The sequence below is a fragment of the Montipora foliosa genome, chromosome 2 (genome assembly GCF_036669935.1).
Source record: "Montipora foliosa isolate CH-2021 chromosome 2, ASM3666993v2, whole genome shotgun sequence".
Taxonomy (NCBI): domain Eukaryota; kingdom Metazoa; phylum Cnidaria; class Anthozoa; order Scleractinia; family Acroporidae; genus Montipora; species Montipora foliosa.
Genome location: NC_090870.1, coordinates 60,882,303 through 60,904,802, shown reverse-complemented (window position 1 = coordinate 60,904,802; position 22,500 = coordinate 60,882,303). Strand labels below are relative to the sequence as shown.

The 22,500-nt window shown below is 38.7% G+C and overlaps 3 protein-coding genes across 4 annotated transcripts in view; 1 reads left to right on the top strand and 2 right to left on the bottom strand.

Annotated features, from left to right (window-relative positions):
• LOC137984411 (doublesex- and mab-3-related transcription factor A2-like) overlaps nucleotides 1–22,500 on the top strand; it is a 350,662-nt gene that overhangs the window by 230,337 nt on the left and 97,825 nt on the right. The gene's annotated exons all lie outside the window — the stretch shown is intronic.
• On the bottom strand, nucleotides 126–16,003 carry LOC137993763 (uncharacterized). 2 transcript variants are annotated; one of them, XM_068839773.1, is made up of 12 exons: nucleotides 15,508–16,003; nucleotides 13,334–14,144; nucleotides 12,206–12,495; nucleotides 9,307–9,633; nucleotides 8,840–8,995; nucleotides 7,247–7,658; nucleotides 6,986–7,123; nucleotides 6,595–6,740; nucleotides 4,242–4,322; nucleotides 3,632–3,680; nucleotides 2,976–3,118; nucleotides 126–2,374 (listed from the first exon to the last, which is right to left on the bottom strand). In XM_068839773.1, exons 1-12 carry the CDS (start codon nucleotides 15,964–15,966, stop codon nucleotides 2,156–2,158), a joined length of 3,231 nt encoding a protein of 1,076 aa, XP_068695874.1. In that variant the 5' UTR covers nucleotides 15,967–16,003; the 3' UTR covers nucleotides 126–2,155. The 2 variants fall into 2 exon arrangements, 1 of the variants encoding a protein (XP_068695874.1); XR_011121916.1 differs by lacking the exons at nucleotides 126–2,374; nucleotides 2,976–3,118; nucleotides 3,632–3,680 and adding an exon at nucleotides 6,005–6,083 and having other exon boundaries at nucleotides 4,259–4,322; nucleotides 15,508–15,974.
• Nucleotides 17,527–22,500, bottom strand: part of LOC137993761 (large ribosomal subunit protein eL8-like) — an 8,811-nt gene continuing 3,837 nt past the window's right edge. Inside the window, exons 3-6 of the mRNA XM_068839770.1 lie at nucleotides 20,506–20,655; nucleotides 19,816–20,036; nucleotides 18,058–18,128; nucleotides 17,527–17,802 (exon numbers count right to left, since the gene is read on the bottom strand). Of these exons, the coding sequence (XP_068695871.1) occupies nucleotides 17,583–17,802; nucleotides 18,058–18,128; nucleotides 19,816–20,036; nucleotides 20,506–20,655 (662 nt within the window). The 3' untranslated portion in view covers nucleotides 17,527–17,582. The remainder of the gene's footprint in view (nucleotides 17,803–18,057; nucleotides 18,129–19,815; nucleotides 20,037–20,505; nucleotides 20,656–22,500) is intronic.

The window sequence follows — 22,500 nt, the reverse complement described above, 5'->3', positions numbered from 1 at the left end:
TAACACCAGAGACGCCGCCGCAATTACATTTTGCTGAAGAAGGTTACAGGAGTAACCGAAACGTCCAAGTTATTCGTCTTTTCTAGCCAGAGTCAACTTTTATATTTTATCTCCTTTTATGTTAGTATTTAACGTGGTGTAATCAAACCTTCGGTCGGGAACGTGTTTTTCACTGTCAAAATTACTTCCAAAACCTATTTTTTGCGTAGAATAAGCTTTGAGAATGTTATTCTTGTTTTCTGAGAGGATACTTTGCGGAGGAATTTTGTGAAAAGAATATGTTTGCCATCTATCATTGCATAACTCAATGCCGAAACTTGCCCGCGTTATCTGTTGACCTTTCATCACGTCGCCAAAAAAATATCTGAATTGCTAACGAATGGAGAAAGAATCAGAAGTTTCATTTCAATGAAAACACCACAGGATTTCGTCCACAAATAATTTAGAGTGAGAAATTAACTCCTCGTAACTCAGTCCAGGAGTAAAATGATTAAGATGTTTCATGGGTACCGATACAGGTGCCTAAGGCCCCAAGGCGTCGCACTATAATCTACGATTATTGCAAGTTATGGGAAATTAACGCTTCTTGTTTTGGCAAATGATGAATGAAGTTGAAGCAACAGCTCATCCATACGTATCCATACCCGTGTCCATAGTAACAACTGCGACTGCAGTCTGGTACTGAACACCAGGCTTCTCGTGAAGCTTGTTGACTATCAAATGTTGATGGTGTGTTGAAACCCTTTGCCCACCCCAGCAATCAACATCATTCAACAAAATCGAACGGATGTTGAAGGTGTTTGCCGGAAGTTTTTCTCCTGGTTCTCCGGTTTTCCCCTTCTCTCCTCAAAAGCCAACATTTCTAAATTCCGATTCGATCGGATACAGGACCTCACTGAAAACCACTTTCAGCTGAGTGGAGCTTCCTGGGTAAATATCAAAGTTATTATTAATTTATATTATTATCTTGATTTAGGCAGGGTAATATTCATTCAAGTACAAAATATCAAAATCTAAATTACATACTACTTCAAATTGCAGTTATTATATTTGTTAATTTTGTTTAAAAAGCTGCTTCCCATGAATCTCGTGCCTCATTTGTCTGGCGGGATTGTTGGCACGGGAAGGTGCGAGAGGCAAATAACAAGCGGCGAAGCCACGCGGGAAAGGGGACGGGCTTTGTGAAACCTTTCGGGATTTTACAGCGCCCCTCCCCATTCTCCGCGCGGCTTAGCCGCTCTTTGTTTGCCTCCCACACCGACAATCCCGTCAGCTACACAGGCCAAGCGTTAGCCCTTTGTCAGAGACTCAGAGCGAACTGAGGAATTGTGGGTTGTTTGTGGTTAATGTAGGAGTTGGAGGAGCTTTGCAATTGGTGGAACAACGGTGGCACAAATACACGAATAATTTAATTGAATGAAACATTTCGTAGGAATTGAGAGAGTCACGTTGAAAAATACATTATTTTTTGTTCACTTATAACTCTGGTGTATTGATAGGCAACATATTGTTATGTTATACGAGGAGGCAGTGAGTGAGGCCCAGTGGTTAGGGCGCTTGCCTTGAGATCCGGGTATCCCGGGTTTAGGACTCGTTCAGACCACTTGTTGAATTTGTTCCTGGTAGTCCCCAGTTCAACTTCTCAGACGCACTGGTAAATAGCCAACTGGTTTGCCTTCGGCCAGTTGGGATTCTTGACAGTTTTCGTTGTTGTTGTGCTCTGTCGTTTCGTGGATTGTGTTTCATTGGCCCTGAAAAAGCCCTATGGTTGGAGTGGTAAGGAAGTTTGAGATAGCGTGCGTCAGCGTATTAGTCTGAGACAGTTAGGACCCGTGCTGCACAATTTGGAAGGTTTTGTAGCTCGTCCGCAAGTTTTACGCCACAGTGTTTTTCCAAATAAAATTACAATACTCTAAATTTTCTATCAAACGATTCCCATTATCACGAATGCTTTGAAGTTCTCTCTGCACCGCGTTTTCTTTTTGCTATCTAGGTTTTCTTCTGAAAGCCATAGGGAGATCAAACCAATAATATGCCCAATGGTTGTATCATTATCATAAACGGAAATCGTGAGAGCTGTGGACCTATGACTAACTTTTCCGTTTATTCAGCAAGATACTCCCAAAGTCTTTCGCAATGGTATAAATACAAAGGCCTACAAGTACAGTTTCTGGAGCAGTGCAGTTTTGTACACGTCTGACGATAAGCTGTTGATCGACAGCTTTAACAGTTCAGTGACGTCATTATCTAATCTGGAAGGTTTGGAAACCAAATCCAAGGCCAAAATGAACAAATGATCATCGCAGTCAGCGGGTACAAAGGTCATAGCATGACACACATGCGCAAACAACATCAATGTTACTGCAACATCAGTCTAAGGAAAAAAAAACAAGTTGGAATAAATTTGGAATAAATAATTCTCGATACTACTGAGAATGCTTAAAATCGAGTTAATATTGCGATATACAAGATTTAGTAAACTTGCAATGGACCAGTTGAACTAAAAAAAAAACACTAAAAGAAACACTATGTCCTTTAGAACCGAGATGTAATGTGTAAAAAAAAACATCCTTGAAAGCTTTGTAAGAGTCGTGTTCTGATAAAAAGTATAAACGCCCCAGCAACATCATCTCAGAATGCTGAGAAACTGGAACAGTTTTGTGAAAATACTGCATTTATAACACCTATCTTGAATAGCATAGGCACTTAAACGGCTCTGTCTGTGGCATAAAACGGAGCCTTGTGATAACGATTAATTAATACGTGCAAGCTGTAGGAGGCATAGGGGCCAAACTGAAGGAAAAGATATTGCGTTTTTAAATCCATTCGAGTGCGTACAAAGTATGAGATGAAAGAATACTAATTAGGAAGCAAAGTCGTTTTCCGCAGTCTACACCGACTGATACAACTAAGATAGAATGGATGTGGTAATGGTAGTACAAGGAGAGAAACGAAAGCTGCATAGAAGCACTCACACTTTCGTCCACTATGTCCTTTAGAACCGAGATGTAATGTCTAATCACGTAACCCCACACAAGAGGGGTGACCCATGATGAACACAAGGGACTGCTAAGGGTCTTCAGCATGTCCAAGAGCAAGGTACAAATACGACTCACTTCTGTGAAAAAGAAAATGCTTTTAAAGGCCTTCAAATTCATCATCTAAAAATCAAGGTGGGATCGAGCAGCTAGAATTCGGGGTTGACGTAACCTTTACGTGAGGGTGAACATAAATGGCCGAATAACAATCCAACTGGTGTCAATCCAGGAGGATCACGAACGAAAACGAGTAATGAGTGCATTATATCACGAGAGGGCGAAACAGGACTAAACTACTGAATACAGGGCCTCTTATTTCCAAGTCATTGAATAACAATAGTGCCTACTGTTATATGCTACGCTTTTCAAAAGCGTCTGATCAATTTCCACGAGGTAACCCTGCTCCGGCGAAACTTTGCACCTAACCTTACTCGTAAAGCGAGGATCAAGTTCCCATAACCCTAACAATAACACAAGCCCTATAGTTGAAAATGGAGATTTGACGTTTCGAGCAAGTTGAGCGTACACTACTTTACAAAACTGGCACAAATATCATAAAAAGGCGCAACTACTCTTTTCCAGTAGCAATTTACCTTGAACTTTGTCGTTTGCTAGGACAAAAGAAGCAGCTGGGAAGCTAACCTAGAAAGAAAAAAAATGCAAAAGTATACTCAAACTTACCTCTTTTTCGTGGATTTCTCATTTGCTTAACGTTCGTGGTAGCATCGAACAAAGGCATCAAAAACCAAAGCCAAACAGTTCAGTCCATTTCCATCTTCAGTCTAGTCTCTTATAGTTTACGTAATGTTTAAAAAAGGAACAGCAGTGTTTTATCGGGGTTTAAAAACATGAGGCGTAGCCGAGTGTTTTTCGACCCGATAAAACACGTGCTGCGAGTTTTTTGAACGGCTTCAAAACCATTCCACAAAAAGCGTGTCTCTCTGGACTCAGAACAATGGTTCCACTTGCGAGAGGACAATATTAGCATACAAGAAAAACAAGCTATGCCGTATTAGTATTCTTTATATAAAGAATACTACCGAGGAGTGTTTTATCAGGATATAAAGCTTATACATGTGACGTTTTATCGGTGCTTTAATAGGCTGTCAGGCACATGAATTATTAATGACTTTTTGAAATTCGTGTTCTCCCTTATTGTTGTAATGAACAAGTATCTGACAACACCAAAAAAGAACCCAATACCTCCAAAATATTTCGCCTTGTAAGATACATGCACAAATCGAGGATCCTTGTCCACTCTTTCCGGGTACAATGAGGAAGAATCTAAAATGATAAAAAAGGACAAGTTTCACTGGCTATACACCGTAACATGAATTATTCTATACTCAACAGAATATCGCGTTTCTGATCGGAAGTTGCTACGGAAACACAACGATCGTACGCCTTTGCTCGAGCATTTCGTGATTTGCGGTCGCTCATGATGTTATGAAAGTTGTGCGGGGCCGGCTAAGTGGTGAGAGCACTCACCTTCCATTAATGTGGCCCGGGTTCGATTCCCAGACTCAGCGTCATATGTGGCTGAGTTTGTTGGTTCTCTACTCTGCTCCAAAAGGTTTTTCTCCGGGTACTCCGATTTCCCCTCTCCTCAAAAACCAACATTTGATTTGATTTGTGTTCAGTAATTTGTTGATTTCAGTTTACAGTGTCGCCAATTAGTGCTCCAGCGCTAGAACGACGAGACACTTTAACAAAGGTCCTTTCCTTTCCTTTCCTTTCCATTTCCGGAACTTTCAAAATATCACTGGTGCCCATAAATCACGAAATGTATTGGCGTTCATACGAAGTCCTATACAAATTTTTTATAGCTCAACTTATAAGGATAGAGGTCCAAAAAAGAAACTGCTCATTTCCTGGGCGCTTTTCTTTTTCTTACCAGACTTGCTCATTTCAAAAGAATATGCACTGATTAAAGAAGTGCCTGTTGTTCCGCAACAATTATACTGAGACTTCAGCGATCCCCTTAAGTTCCCTTACCTTTCCTTGATCCAGCTGTTTATGGTGGCTTCATACTACAGTTTCACGAAGAAAAAGATCAAGATTTTGAAATATGTAAAATTAAAGCAAAGGATGTATCTTCTGAAGTGTTAGTCGCTGCAATTGATGTAAAATGTAATTTTACCCAACAAGTACATGCAAATCAGGGGAAAATGCTAAATATGGTGACCGAGCTCTTGGAGAGGGGACTGAAAACTAGACATTTCAAAGGCATTTTTCTCAAAAACTAGACGTATGACACCACCTTAAAATTTCAGGATTTCCTCAGCGAGAAAAATAATCATGTATAGAAATAAATATTTTAATATGTCAGACAGGTTTATTGCAAATGTCAAAAACGTCGATTTTCGTCTATTTTGATAATAAATGAAAAACTGTCAAATGGATCTTATTTAAAAATTGTTGACGGTTTCGTCTTCATATTGTTACTAATTCCCAGAATTTTAACCTGGTCGTATGGCTCGGTTTTGAGAAAAATGCCTTCAAAATGTCTAGTTTCCAATCTCCCCTCCAGGAGCTCGGTCACTATATGTATCATTTTCCCCCAATTTGCATTACCTAATTTGTTAGGTAATATTACATTTTACAACAATTGCAGAGACTAGCACTTCAGAAGAAACACCCTTTTGCTTCAATTTCACAGATTTCAAAATCTTGACATTTTCCTTTGGAAAACTGTTGTAAGCCACTTCAAACAAGAAGAAATAACTGAGAAACTATTTCAGGCCACAAAGGCTATAATTTATTAAATATGGTTACTTCACATGTGTAGGCAAATCAACCTAATAAAGTGAGTGCAATCCCTGTGTGGGTGAAATGGCCGGATACGTTGCACCCTAAAACCCCATTATCTTTCTCATGACATCAATAAAGGTTAAGACAGACAGAAAAACAACTGATGCATACCAAGCCAAGGCTTCAGTCCCTTTTAAGCTAGTTTTTTTCCTCACCTTTTTCAAATTGGGTAGACTTTCATATACTGAACAAAGATGGTGGAGGACAAAAGAACCATTCTTATTCCGATTGGGCCTTAAATATAAATATATAAATAAATATTGCTAGTGCTAATCAACCTTACTTGCAGTCGAGGACTGAATTGTGAAGGACACGGCCCACGACATCGGGCTGAAAGCATACAAAGGCGCCTCTGCCTGCCGTTATACAGTCCATGTTTGATGTCGGAGCACAGCACCACAGCTAGATGTTAATTAGCTGTGAGTCGATTTTGATGAGGGAGGAAAACCGGAGTACCCGGAGAAAAACCCTCGAGTCAGGTTGAGATCGACTGAAACTCAGCCCACATGCTGGCCGAGGCCAGAATTGAACCCTGACTCGCAGTGCTGGGAGGCCCAATAGATAACCACTAAGCCACCCTGACTCCCCTAATTATGTATTGTTATCTTTACTTTGTTCTTTTGCTTACATTAAATTATTATTTCGGAACACGCATATGAAAGACCAGCCCCCAAATTGCTGTAGTTGGCTACTTAACTGCAATAGTAATTCTCAGACAACTCCTTATATTGTTAACCATTGTTACCTGAGCCATACTGACTACAACATGTTTCCTGATGTCTTGACAAATGTAACTGAGTCTGTTAAGGAGAAGGCTTCCCAGAATTGATTGGAGGGTTGATTCAGAAACTCGACAATACTCAAAAATCACTGTAAAAACATCCTCATTACCTAGCAAGTAAAAAGTTGCCAAAAGAAGCAAATCAAATAACCAAAAGTAAAAAATTGAAAGATGTGAGTCTATCATCCAACCATTATCCATTATCATCATTTCGATTTAATCCTGAATTAGCAGAGCACTTTTGATTGATTAGGGTTTGGGCCAAGATTTAGTATTATTATAACAAAAACACTAAATACATAATTTAGTTATAATAGGTCTAAAAGTAGCTGTAAAGAGTACTTGTGATATTTACCATAGGGCAAGTCTTTGTCAGCCACCCACTCCTCCCCTGTGTCATCACATACGTCCAAAAGACAGCAAGGGACTGGTATCTTGCAGGTTACATAAGCTGCACTTAAAAGGCGTCTCAAATAAAGAGGAATAGTCCAACCTGATGGCAAAAAGAAAAATTTTTGAAGAGCCACTTTGTGATGGTACCTCTGCTAATTCCAGTATTATTTGCTTATCAAGAAACATAAACAAGACAGTTTGAAACTTATAATGCAATAATTACCATAGCAGCTTTTCACCCTTTTCAAAAGCCACTCAACACTCCTCGAAAATGAAGGACTCGTCTCAAGAACATCACAACACAACTTGATGTTACTGTCAAGTGCATTCAACTCCAGTTCTCTAAGCTCCTCCATATCTGACAGAGAGTGAATTGGGGCTAAGCCATCCCAGTATGCAGTACACTCATTAAGCAGTTCACACAAGCAAAGAATGATGGCTAACAAATGTTTCTTCAGGAACTTTTGATGGACTTTGTCATGGGGTTTGACAGCTGTCATTGAGGTATTGAGAAGCTTCACAGCAAGTGAGGTAGGAATGTGGCCTTGTAAATTCATGTTATTCAGAAAACAAAGAACAGTTGTTTCCATCAACTCTTGTAGACTGAGAAGCGGTAATGATTCACTGGAACCTTCCTAAACAAAGAGAGGTAAACAAAATGTTAATGATGTATTTTATTCAATCCTAAGTTACTAATTACCAGAAACCCATAAGGGTCAAAACGTGTAACGGCCCCTTGTGTGCTAGGAAACAAGCTTCTGAATATTCAATTTCCTAAGTACCATATTTGGAACAACAAGAGCGAGAGGTTTCCAAATATGGTACTTAGCACTGAAACATTCAACCAATCAGTTTGCACTGAATATTCGGAAGCTGTGAATGTGCGTTACACATTTCAACCCTTATGGGTTTCTGTAATTACTTAATTACTACTTAAAAACTTGACAAAAGAAGTAAAAAACTAATAGCACCTATAAGCACCTTCCCTTGAAGCCCATCTAATACTTAACAAGAAACATAGGAATTGTTTGGGGTACAAATCAGTGACAAAAATAACAATAATTTAGTAATGTAGACATGTAAAAACTAGCGATATAATGTTAAATTTCCGATGTTTCTCAAAATCATTATTAATAAGAATGAATTTAGTAAAGTCCCTTAAAATTAAAAAAAAGGTTTGTGGTGATACAATGCCAAAACCATGGTTTGTATAAAAAAGAACAGGCCTGGGATAAGTTTCTTAAAGCATGGCTCATGCTGACACCAACCAAAAGTAATATCAAAATATCTTGGCTGTCATGGTAAAGGACACTGCTTAACACTAACAAAGCTTTGTGAAACCTGGTCCAGATCTCCATATTTGGCAGTCAGTCAGTGGTCAACCAGGCACTCTCTTTTTTTGGAGACAAAGACAATTTGTGTGATTTTCAAAAAATTTAATTTGTCTACAGTTTTTAATTAAGTCCATCCCTACCCTCCTTCTTTTCAATTGTACCCAAGATATAAAGGCATTAGTTTCTAAAGAAACTGTGGCACTGCATCGGTAGGGAGTGAAACGCAATAATTTGGTTTATCAAACGAGTCAAATTAATTACTATCAGAAAGGTTTCAGAGCCAATGTCTTGAGAAGTTAAGCCCTTTGCTCTAAACAATTAAAACATCAGCTTAAAAGTCTTTCTTAGAGTGACAGAGTTAATTTTAGCAATACGTTTGACAAAAACCAAATTTTCATGCTACCCAGGATGTGGTTTGTGAACTAAAACTAAAACATGTCCACACTGCATGCAGCCAGGCTTGTTTGTCTAAGAATACTTACAGATAACATCAAAGAAATCATATTAATCAGATTGCTTTCTAGCTGTCTGGATGTTGCAGTCATTGCTTCTGATTTGATTGCTTGACACAAAAGTGTTTGAGAGGAAGATGATGCATTAGACTTTAGCAAAGTCACAACAGGCAACTTTCGCAACACCTATTGCAAAAAAATACAAGGATAATAATAAAGATTACTGTAAGCAAAGTACTTACAGTTTCAACGTTATATTAGTTTATTTGCCTAAATTTGCAAAGTAGACATTTACTAAAATGAAATGATTCCTTCTTTAATTTTGTTACTGGGAGACCTGCTGGGTTTGGAAAATATAGTTTTGCTACCTTCCAAGTCAATAAGCTTATCAGCGTACAGTGTGGAAGGGGAATGAGAGAGGGGTTAGGGTATGTCTGCCAATACAAATGACTGCAATTCCGTTCAACAGAAAGAAATTTCAGATTGTCATCACTTACAGTACAGATGGATTGTGAATGTCCCATGCTTTTCACTCCGTCATGGATAGCTTTCTTTAGAGTTTGGTGTGGTGATACCAGAAAAGCTCTTGCCAACTCTAACACTGCAGACTGCAGCTGATTTTCAGTGCTGATATCCAGGAGTTTGTTAAAGACTATAATAAGATCCTGCTGAAATGACGTCCATTCTTGTTTGACGAAGTGAGGATGAAAGAACAGGGAGTCCTCATCATCAGGACATTTTGATGTTGAATTCATAAAGAAAGCATATTCTATAATCTGTTGCTGAGCAGAACAGCTTAAGGTGGGGAACAAACTCAACAAAATCTGAAACAATATTAAAACAAATCATCAAATGAGGGGCTTCAAGAGAACAAGACTCAAGACACTTGTGAGAGTGCATTCATAATACTCATATAGATTTAGCCAAGCCTAAAAGCGGAGCTTCCGTGTTATTTATTCTTACAAGGTTACCTGGCTTGAACCTGAAATCCAATCGCAAACCAGCACTTTGGTCAGCGGTCAACTTAAAAAAAAGAAACAGCTGACCTTGATGAATTTTAAACTTGAGCCTGTGATATGGTCATGTGATACTGGTCAGCAGATACCTTGTTTTGACAGGTGTCAATTAACCATAACATGGATGTCCAATATCAAAGATGTTCCCGCCAAAAAACGCTGGAGTTCAACATTGGTATACATGAAGGGGTGGACGGTCATACGGTCATGTGGTCGTACTGTGACCAAAACCAAATTTTTCACACAGATGAATCACCATATTTTCTTACCCATGGTGCTCCGCGCATACGCCTTCGGTGAACAGAGCTCTGCTAATAATTAATTATTTTACATAATTATAATGAAATCTTGGCCAACTTTCAGCAACAAAGGGTGCTTACTGGGTAAGTTATGCAATTACAAGAAACCAGTAAAATGGACTGCAAGAGGATAAAAACATGGAAGGAAAAAGGTGGCTTGTTTCATCAAATTGTCCTCATTTTTGGCCTGAAGCATTGACCAGTTGGCACTTACGTTTTCATGGCATTTTTGCCTATAGCCTATCGGTACTTTGGATTGCATGTTGGAGTTTATTGCCTCATTTTTTCATTTTTTATTGTGTTAATGAAATTTTCTTAACTACCGGTACTGCTAAGTGAAAATTATGAGAATGATAACATTGTTACTGTAGTATATTGTTTGGTTTTATTTAGGTTACAACAGAAAATATGATTTTATAAAAATGCTAAAAAAGGGGGCTTAAAACTGATCTAAACTTAAAAAGGTTTCCCAAATTTTCGAACCGTATCTCTGGTTCTTCTTCGGGGGACAATTTCTCCTACATTGGTGAGAGCAAACGGTGTTGGGCTTTGAGGAGAGTGGAACATGATCCTGCGCTTGCCGCGAGTAAAGAGTTAGCAATCCGACAACATGCCGAAAGAACCACGCACGACATCCATCCACGCTACGGCCAAATTCTTGAAAGGAATGAAACTAATTACAAGCGCAGAATTTTTCTGGAGTCTTTACACTCAAACATTGATAAGAACTCTGTGAATGAAAGAATGGAGTTCCCAAGGGCATATGTGCCGCTGTTGAGATCTCTTGGGAGCCAAAATAAGAAGCAGTGATTTTTGAATTTTAGATTCATTGTCCCCCGAAGAAGAACCAGAGATACGGTTCGAAAATTTGGGAAACCTTTTTAAGTTTAGATCAGTTTTAAGCCCCCTTTTTAGCATTTTTATAAAATTATGAACACTGATCGCCAAAAGAGCAACAGAAAACATGATATAATGATGTAACAATGTGGGTTTTTCTCATGCTTAACTTACAGTAATACAATAACTTGTTAATTTCTTCTTCTATATGATGTCAAAGTCTAGCCAAACACGAATAAATACAGCAACACGTAAACTAGTTTGGCAATGTCTATGCTGTAAGAGGATTATCGGTGAAAAAAAAAAAAGATAGAGTGAGAAGGTGAAATTGGCAAAACAAAACATGAAGGAAGAGAGAGATTAAAGGATATAGGCAGAGGTTCTGCAGCTCCCTTCTTCAAATTACTAATATATTCTTTTTTTTTTTTGCAGAATTGCAGTTGAACATACAAAGATTCCTTTTCGATGGTGGCTGAATGAAAAACTTTTTACTTTTCTTGCTCCAAAACTGCTACAAACACAAGAAGAGGGAGGGAAAGAAAAAGATGAGCACAGGCATCACCTCTGCATGACATCACATCAGGATCAACTGTTGCTCTGACTATTGGTTGGATTTATCTCCAGTGGAAACTTTGTTAATATCTACCTGTTGGCTCCTATCAGTTGAGGTTCTTACTGTGTTTCAGATCATTAACCCGGTTTTCACCATTGAACCGACCCCCATTATCCAGTATAATATAATAATTATTATTAAAAACTAAGTCATCTACAGTTTTGATTGGCTAATACTGGTAGCCATCATCAATCAATCAATCAATCAATCATTTATTTTAACACGTTACGTCAAAGAGCTATAAAACTTGTTCAAAATACGAACGTGTATATGAGCAATTAGTACCATGAGATATGAGCAACTACATGTATACCAAACTCAACAAATCATCATTACTAACTGTACACATCATTTACACAAAATAAAGTAGAGAAGACATCCATAATTTGCAGGCATTTTTAACAAAACAATACTATAGTGCCAACTTGGCACAACACCCCTTGTTGGCTATGACTATCACCTCACATCCAATGCATGATCGTGGAACAATATTTCTTAATTATTATTGTCTGGAATAAGACAGAGTGGAAATGTATGTTATTGATTGAAGACTGCCTGTGAATTAGCTCGGTTACTCAGAGTACTTCCATTAACAAACAAACGTAGTTACATTTACACATATTTTTTTCACCTCCTTCATGCCACTGTAAACAACATCTGACGATTCATCACCAGAGCAAAGCTGCTGTCTTTGCATGTATATAATATCAATCATTTTAAGCACATGTTGAATATCACTTAGTTGGATGGAATGATTTCTCATGCATTCCAACCAAGAAGGTTCTTGGTGAAACTCTTCTGCACTTAGAAGCCAATCAAAGCACTCCTTGTAACCATCTAAATGATTATTGACTTGTTGCAAGTAGAAGTCAAATTGCTCCCTTGTGGATTCTGGCTGAAACAGTAACAAATCCACAGAATCTGAAACGTGAAGAAAAGATGTCATGTTGAACAATCAAGAAGCCAACATTCACGACTGTAATAATAATAATAATAATAATAATAATAATAATAATAATAATAATAACAGCATTTCCATGAGGTGGCTCTTCATCCATTATGCATCCAGTAATAATTTCTACTTGGCTGCCAATCCCAATTATTACTGGATGCATCATAACTTCAAATATGCACAGACAAAAGCAGGAACTTGATTAATTAAAAAACCAACATTTGCCTTGATTTGAGTTAATTGTTGATTTCAGTTTACAGTGTTCTCCATTAGCGCTCTATTAGTGTCTCTATTTAAAAATAGATTTCCTTTTCCCCCTAGTGACAAGTAGGAAAGCAAGCTTGGTACTTGAGCCTCACCCATGTGTGTCCTGTGTTCAGAATATGCAGGTTAACTTTGCTGGTTCTATTCCCTGCTCCTGGGCCTAAGTTAACCCTGCATTATCGTGAACTTTTATTCTAGTTTATTTACCAATCAGTAAAGATTTCTCGAAACATCTTGTCCTTCAGTTGTGACTTACACTTTCCTTTACCTTGAGCATAAAATAACTTTTTGAAAGCTTTTTCAGAAGGCAAAATTAAAACCTTCATATCTTCTTTTATCACAGGTTAGTTTTCTCTACCCCCCTCAAAACCAATATTCCTTCTACACAGCGTCCTTTGTGCTTTCACGCTAAATACACGTCACTTAAAAAAATAGTTTTACCGTGAGGAGGACCTAATGGTTGAAACGTGAGCTTTTTAATCTCCCTATCTAGAGTACGCTGAGGCAGACTATGCTACTGCTATTTTTCATTTAATTACTCACCAAATGGAGGGATGAACTCCTCTTTGATGCAACATTCTTTTAAGTCTATCATATCTCCTGTTCCAAGTTCCCCCATCCACACAAGATCTGCCTTCACAGAGTAAATTTTTAAATATTGTTGAAAGCCAGTTTGAAGCTCTGTAGCCTGTTCCAATGATGTGCTATCAAGGGGGTGAGAAACAAGCCAGCAGGAAACTGAATAAAGTTTTACTATCCATTTATGTAATGAATGCCATGAACTACAATCTACCAGATCAACGGCCACATTGCACACTTCTGTACGGGTCCAGTGCATTGTTGCCTTCCAGTCATTCACAATAAGTTGATAAAGAAGATCCATACTAGAAACAACTCTAGCTGAAATGACATCAGAATGAGCCATCTCTATATGATCACAATGATGTGATTCCATATTAGAGGATGGGTTCGTAGTTGTCTCTGCATAAAATGAAGACAGATTATTTTCATTTGTTTTAAGTAAAAAATCCATCTTGCTCAAGACAACAAGAGTTTCAAATGTAAAGTCAATAACACTTTTTAATATATCCTCCTGTCCCTCAGGCCAACATGAATAATCCTTAGCAAGGTTTCTTACACCTCGTATCAGCAGCATAATTCCACAAGACAGAGGTGCATAATCTAGGTTTGTGTCTTGAATGTCAGATGATGAATGTTCTTTTCCCCTCAAAAGTAATGAGCAAATAAGTTTATTGAACAACAACAGGTCTTTGAAGCTAGGTCTTTGGGAAACACAGTTAATGATTTCTTCAAGAGGTGATGTTATATTTTCCAAACCAGATGTGCAGAGGCCCTGTCAATTAAAACATGGATGAACCTTAATTTTGATGAAAATGTCATAGCCATTAACTTGCTTTATTATTTATACAAACATGCTACATTCTTCAATATTTTTGTTTGACAAAGAAATCCTTTTTATATCCTAATGCGAATGCATTGCTGAAAACCAACCAATCACAGTGGAGCATCCTGCTTAAAAGGTGACGCGTAACCAGTTGACCTCATCGCCTGATGAAGACTATGCAGTCGAAACGTCGCGATCTACATCACAAGTGACCACATCATGAGACAAATGAGAATACTTTATTATTATTAAAGGGCACGTATTGGCCTGCTTTTTTTTCAGTTTTGATTCCTCTTTGTTTTATTACCAGTGTGTCTCAAAATTTGAAGAAATCAAGATATATCCTCTTCCATTTTTTACTTCTTTCTTTTCTTTGAAGAAAGGTTTACTATAACCAGAGGAACTGATAAATTATGGCTCAATAGACCTTTTCGCAGATATGGAGGCCATTTTGATTTCTCTTGTTTTACATAGCTATTATGGGATGCCCAGGGGGCAACTACATACTACTTTGACTGCTGAGCACCCCATAATGTCTTTCAAAACAATAGAAATCAAAATGGCCGCCGTATCTGCAAAAAGGTCTCTTTGTGTCAAATCTGGAAAAACACCACACAGGAAGGAAGCGATGCCCAATGGCAATAAGGTTAGGCTTTTTAAGTGACAATTTTTTCGTAAAATGATCTTCTCAGGTTGGTTATCGGGATTCCCATACAAATCCTTATATTTTTGTTGGCTTTCCCTCACACTGAGCTTGGGGTGCCTGTGGTGTTATCTTCTTCCTCAACACAGGCAGCAGGGGTGGCACAGAGAGAACTTGCCTTCCACCAGTGTGCCCTGGGTTCAATAGGCCATTTTACAGTTTTTTGCTCAGCAACCTAGCCAATGAATGGCTGTGAGGCTGCCGGTGACCTTGCATTGATACAAACCTCACTGCTTTTATCATGTAAATTGTGTTGTTGTGATTCTAATTAGTCCGTATCAACATTACAAAAGCATGGTGGTTTGTATCAAAGCAGGGTCACCGGCAGCCTCGCTTCCATTCGTAGGCCAGATAACTTAGCTACAACTGTAAAATCGTCTATTCCCAGATTGGGCGTCATATGAGGGTTGAATTGATGGTTCTCTTCTCTGCTCCAAGAGGTTTTATTCCGGGTACTCCAGGTTTCCCCTTTACTCAAAATCAAGATTTGATTTGATTTGATTTGAATTCGTTTCGTTAGTGTCCCCAATTTAGTGCTCTTGTGCTTGTGAAAGTTGTTATTACTTTCTCTCTAATATCATATGCGTCTACTACAAACACATTCTTTACCTCCACCAAAAGTTCTTCCCAACCCATTTCATGCAAGAGGTCCAGATAAAACTCGACGTTAAACGGTGGTAATGGTGGAAGGCAGTGAAAACAATCGTCTTCCGGCAAATTATCAGGATCAAGAAAGCCAATGCCTTTTAAAAACGAGGAAAAGACCCAGGAATGAATTTGAAACTCCAGCTGCTTTATCTTAGTTTGGTGCAACTTGTGCACGTGTCCATCCGCTTGGAGATTTCTTGCAGTGATCTCTCTGATTGTATCAGAAACGATGAGAATAACTTGCCTACAGTTCCCTTTCTCCACCTTTGCCAGCCCTATTCCAGCTTCTTTATCGGCTAACAAAAACGCACAGTGTACCAGAACAGTTTCGGGGCAGTAACTGATCATGCTGTATCCCATTCCACAACTTTGGAAGAAACCACCGTTGACGGCCATATTGGACCTTTCAACGCAGACCATTAATCAGGTCTTACATGACGTACTACCTATTATGTATCACACAGCTGAGACACTTAGTGACACATATACCATAAAAAAATCATCATCATCATCATCTACTTTATTTATAACCTAACCTACAACAAAAAGGTGTAAAAGACATGTGTGTTATTTTCCCTTACAAACCTAATCTTACATAGTAAATAGATACAAGTGTAACATATGAGGACGCGCGCTTTCCGCGCAGTCGTCACCCGTTGCAGGGGTTGCTGCATTAGTGCTGTAGGGTTAGTGCGAAAGTAAGTTCTTACAATCATCTTAGAAGTAATTTTCAATCATCTTTCCCTATTTTTCATTGAGAATGAAAGGTAATGAGACGCCTATTGGGCGTTCAAAAGGGATGCACTGATCAATGCAAGCAACAGGCAGCGGCTGGAACAATTCTAGAGTGTCTCACAAAATTCCTTGGAACACTACATGAATATACAGACCTGGAACTTTCGCGGCTCACTCTCCCCCCACAATGTTGTTTGCACGCGAGTTTCTGAGTCCATTTGGGAAAACAACCTTGCGGGAGAGCAAGGTATTGCAAAGTGTTTCAACAATTTTGTCCGAGGCTGTAGTTGTTAAAGATATTACGAGAGTTGTATCAGCTCAAACCTCTTCTTCATTTTCACAGTTGAGACCAGTTGTAAGTTAGTGTATAGTATGAATCTGTCATGAGACGAATAAGTTGGAGAGGGTATTGTTAAATGTATATCTGTTGTGGGAAAACGGAAAACGGTAAAAGCACAAGTATAAGGACTGCAAATGACATCCTGGGGTACGAGACTTGAAGTGCTGGAAATGGAACACTCCAGTGCTTACCATACGACAGAGAAAATGACTTTTCCCTTGAATATATAAGCCATCTAATTCTTACGCTATATTGACAAGGGCGGTTTGGAGCTGTGAGTAGGCGTGGGATTTGTCACATATGGTTTAGGGGCCGACATATCTCCCCCTCAATGCCGTAACGGGAGGCAAGGTCGGTAGCAGAAAGCAGCGAAGGACCAACTGCGTCCAAAAGCTATCGCACGGGCCAAAATCCCGGGATGACTCGTTTGGTACGACGCTCCAGCGCCGGTGTCTGGAGGTACTGCGTTTTTGTCTCTTGTTCAAACATTCCGTCAGCGCATGCGCAAATGTTCTGGCTCTTCGATACCTAGCCTACCAAAAACAATTAACGTGCTGGTTTTTTTGGTTTTTTTTAAACCAGCAATTGACATTTCAGTTGATTTTGTAGGCATAAACGTAACGTGAGAACCGTGCGTCTCTAGTCTTGACTCAGACAGAAGCGAGAGATGGTTTCATGCAGACTGGGACGCCTAAAATACTCTGTTGTAAACATGGCGGTTCACGAGTGAAGTTGTCTCTCTGGCCTTTCTGTGGACGAATTCCAGGACCTACTGACCGCATTGATTGACTGGGCTAAGGTTGCAGCATTTGAATACTGCTAAACAAGACGCCTCAAAATTCAACCTTTTATGACAAAGATAAAGGAATAGTGATTTCGCCAACAGCAATACAACAAACAACAGATGCAGACCAAACGGAACATTCTTTAATTACATTCAGAAGTAGTCTGTACACCTAGACTAAATCTCCTTGATCTTGGCCTTTTCAATTTTAAGCATAGCTGCCTGCGTCTTTTTGCTCAAAATGCCTCCTCCCCACTGCTTTCTGATTTCATCAAATTTTTCATTGTAGTTTGTCTTCACAGCTTCGCATAGGTTGTTAAAGTTATTCTTATCCTCAGAACGAACAGCAGTGAAGCACAGAGCAGTAGCAGTCTTCTTGTGAACAACCTTACCCAGCCTGGATGAACAAAGAACATAAATACCAGTACATGTAACGTTGACAGACCAATACATTGAAGCCAGGATATAAATACAGGGTTAACCAAGGACGTGTCAAGAGGCAAACCACAAGGGAGGGGTAGGGAAAGTGATTTGAGGGTATTTAAGTCTGCGTTCGAATAGAAGGAATAAGCATATCTTGTTTAATTGCCACATTTTAATAACAATGAACAGACGCAAATTCATGGTGGGATTGATAGAAAATTCCACTGACCTAGCTTTGCACTTTACAATGCAGTAAGGAACACCCATCTTTCTGCAAAGAGCTGGTAGCCACACCACAAGCTGTAAAGGGAAAGGATTAAACTAACTAACATGAAATAAACTAGGAAAAGACAATTTTTCTAGGCAAAGAAATGTCCTTTGATTAATAACAGTTATTCAGTTAGAGGTTTTGGCACATGAAATCCTCAAACATGATTGGCTTACAAACAACAAGAATTCCTGAAAATTAATATTTTAGGTGCTCATGGTTTTCCCATTTGCACTGCAACTCTCACTCCCAGGGGTCCATGGGTAAAGCAAAATTTTTTAGTCCATTTAAACCACTGGATCTATCAAAGAGATGTATTTAACCATGATGACTTAGGGGGAATCAGAAAATGGGAGTGCTCCTAATGGAAATGAACCTACATGTATGTTGTATAATTCCAAAACTTAACCTTTATACCCAAAGGGCCTTGTGATGAATTAGCACACTATATAATACGTTTTGTTGATTATTTTATTTTTTAGCCACACATTTATTATCAAAAATGTAGATCATTCTGACATCAATTACTCAATCAATGCCTTCACAAAGCCCAAAAGAAGCTCAGAGCATTAAGAGCATTGAGAGTCCTAAGAAAGATAAACTTGGGAAGAATGAATTTAAATATCTTATGGGTCTAAAATGAAGGGGTTTTCCAATACTGCCAATAATTGAACACTGTAATTAACAACATTGATGTTCACTCAAAAATCAGGGGTTTCAATGAAATTAGAAGTTAGCGACTGATTTGAGTAGAGTAACCAACCAACTGACGTCTTTATCAAAATGAATTTTAATCCTATGATTGTAAGAATCTCTTACTAAACTCTTACTAATTGAGTGCGAGGGCTGTACTGGGAAATATTAACCCAAGGGCATGGCAATACAGATTGGTGCAGAGAGGTCCGTACAAAATTTACCGAGGCCAAATATTCTCCAAAAAATAAGGTCCTGAGCAAGTGAGGTTAGTAACTTGTTTGTTACATGGCATCATTTCTTTAATTAAGCGATCAGACACTTTTTTTCTTGGTGAATGTTCATACTTTTCGTCTTCCATCAGCGAACTTGAACAGTAACCCTTTACATGTAAAACTAAATTCTACTTCCTGTAATAAATGTACTGTTGTGATGAAAAAATTAAATTCCACTTTTTAAAGACTTTGTTTTGCTCAACTTGAATTTCCTGGGTGAGAGAAATAATCCCGATTACCGATGAACTCCCATGGTAATGGTCCATACGGTAAAATCTTGACTGAAAACCAGCCAATCAGGGTTATCCATTTAATTTAGCCTGAGAATTGCTTGCCATATAATAAATGTAATTATTATATAAACACCAAGGAAATACCAAGTGAGCTTTTGCGTGAAAATAACATGTTATCTTCACACGTGAAAAGATCACTCTTGCTATGGTAACATAAAAATCACGCCTTACGATGCCTTTTGTGAAAGTATTTTACTGGTGTTTATACAATAAATAGAATACTGCATGGCCGCTTGGTGTTGAAAACTATTTCACTCGTTGGCTGCACTCATTCGTGAAATATTCAACAGTAAAAGAGAAATTTCACATCTCCACACAGCCATGCAATATCCTCTATTTACTTCAGTTTAAGGGAAAAAAAGTAGCTGACTTTCTGAGTGAAGTAGCCAACACTTTTCATTGGCCATTGGTACTTACTGAAGCTACAGAAAAACTATGCCCCTCAAAAAGCTGCTCACCTCGATAGGGTCAACATCGTGAGAAATGATAACGAGCTGTGCCTTTTTGTTTTCAACAAGACTGGTCACATGATTTAGGCCATATTTGATAAAAAAAGGCTTCTTTCCCACTGGTTCTTCCTTTCCTTCGGCCTTTTTTTCAGCCTTGGCTGTAAGACGCGCCTTCTTCTCAGCTTTGGTTTCTGGGCGGTACTTGTGCATCAGCTTAAAAAGCTGGGTAGCTGTAACGCAGGAAAATGTTAATAAAAATCAAGGTTTTAACCAAAAATGTGCACATACATGTAATATGGAGTGCATTGTAGCAGCTTTGAAATTTTGGATCTCGTGTCCCACAACCAATAAGATGTGACATGGACATATCAAAAGCAACAAAGTATAAAATGTCTACTCCCTAAATACATTCTATTGAGTCAAAATTCTACTTAAGACAACACAAAACAAGAGACAAGAAGGTCGACTGCAGTCAAAGGCAAGCCGAAAGCTCCTTTTTCTTTGAGATCTACAGTAAGTTACGGGTGCTACTTCTATTCCATTGCATGCAGTTCTTGTCCCCAGTGATACTGGCTCTCATTTTACACACCAAAAATGTAAACTTTGGAGCTGGGTTTCAAACCTGGAGCGCTGAGAGCAATATCCACTACATTATGCGCACTCAATAAGAAAACACAAAAATCTTAATTAACTACATACCAGTCTGTTTGTCTAATGTCTGCGTAAATTGGTTAATGGGCGGAGGAACCTTCAAACGCTGATAAAGAACCCGCTTTTGCCTTTGCAACCTGACATACTTGGGCCATTTAACAAATCTGGTTAAATTACGCCTTGGCTGAATATCATTACCTAACCAGAATGACAGAAAATTAAACTTAATTAATTGTAATGGTTTAGTTTACACAAGTCATTTGTAACTAACAGTTCTAAGGGTAATATTTCAAGCATCGAGCCTGCCAGGGTATAGGTAAGTGTTTGTGTGGAAAGACCTACAATCAGAGATAAAGTGTTAAAACATTTCAGGAAACAAGACCTGTCTACCACAGAGGCGGTACACGACTGAAAAAAAAAAGAAACATCTGTATGACAATAACCCCCTGCCTTCCCCTTTTGGATGCTGAAAAAAAACTTTTCATGTACTCTAATTCATGGTTTCATGGGTGGGGGATGGGGCAAAACAGTAAGAGCTAGGATTGAGAAACTAATTTGCATATGGCTCGAACTTGGCGGTGGTCTACTAGCCAAATACCAGTAAATTTTGAATTTTGCTCATTTACTAGCCATCTTGGCTACTTAATTTTCGCCTCTATAAATAACATAAGCTTTCAAATGTTTTCAATATATTCCTCATTACCAACTGGCATAAATAAAAGAAAGAAAAGAAATTCTATAACAGAAAAATAATTCTTAATTCAGTAAAAGGTTTTGTGTTTATTTGCTGCCATCTTGATTTTACTTGACCGTGGAGCATGGAGCATGATGCAAAGCTCACAAAAAAAAATATATTTTTGTCTGCCATCTTGAAATGTGTGGTTCCAGAAAATATCCATACCCCCACCACGGAAGGTCATTGGAAATTCTGAGGGAGAGGGGGGGTTAAAGGGCAGTAATTTCCAAGGGGTAGGAGGGTTTCGTGGCAAACTACTTTTCCAAAGGGTCACGAACCACATACAAAACATTGAAAGCAACATAGGAGCGATCTGAAGCACAAAAACACACTATGGGACGATGTTTTGAAACAAAAGTCAGTTTTGAGATAGTTAATCCTTTTAGCTTCAATGTTTCCGTTTTTCTTTGAGTTAGCTAGCCCTACAATCTCCCGAAGCTAAGAACAATGTGTCTTTCATTTGGGACGGATTCAAAACATTTAAAATGGCGATCTCAACTGGAGTCTCATCCCCAGACTTCCAGCTTTGTCTCTTTTTTGTCCAACCAACACTTCCGTTTGCCTCTTTTTCGTCCAACCAACACTTCCGTTCACTTGAGTATCCCTTTTCGCTACCTTCACATGCAGTAAACACATTTTTGATAGGATTCATGTTTTACTGGGGGCAGTAACTCATTGAAAATGCGATAAGACGTAAGTTCCCACCATCTCAACGCTTGCGTGCAATGGCATTTTCTTTTTTGCGGGTGGCATTTAGACCACGCACAGGAACCGGGAGTCAAGTTTTCTCCTCTTTGAGTAAACGCAATTGCAGCCTTGGGAAACGATTGTTGAGGTTCAGTTTGTTACGTCAAACTGGAAATTCTAAAACAGGAGTTTCACTACTCATTGAAGGAAGTAAATCGCACCAAAAACAATAACAGTCGCCCTCTCAATTCCATCCATGGCTCAAAGGCAAGCAACAGTGAGGCTGTGTCATTTACCAGCGAGGATGACTGCTGGAGAGTCAGTAAATTTGAAGACTGCACTTAAATTGCCATATCTAAGTTTACAAATATGATGGATTATTTTGGCGCCAATAATATTCTTCGTAAAAAAAAAATCGCCTTTGCCACGACGTTCACGAAACCTACCGCGTCAACATGTGTGGTCCCTAAATAAGAATAAACCTGAAGAAACTGACAAAATGTGTAGACAAAGGAACCTTGTAAGTTTCTGTTTTATTTAGTATCGTTTGCGAAGTTGTTTAAGCGAGTGAAATGTTCTCATCGAAGTTTGCCCAAAAACGTGAAACAGTGGACGTGCAA

Bases quoted from the DNA above. Each gene is read 5' to 3' on its own strand.
- LOC137993763 (XM_068839773.1), bottom strand. From the start codon at position 15,966: ATGGTCTGCGTTGAAAGGTCCAATATGGCCGTCAACGGTGGTTTCTTC. The intron at 12,496-13,333 runs GTGAGTAATTAA...TTCACGTTTCAG, and splicing joins GGAGTTCATCCCTCCATTTG to ATTCTGTGGATTTGTTACTG. The intron at 8,996-9,306 runs GTAAGTGATGAC...TTTTTGCAATAG, and splicing joins ATTCACAATCCATCTGTACT to GTGTTGCGAAAGTTGCCTGT.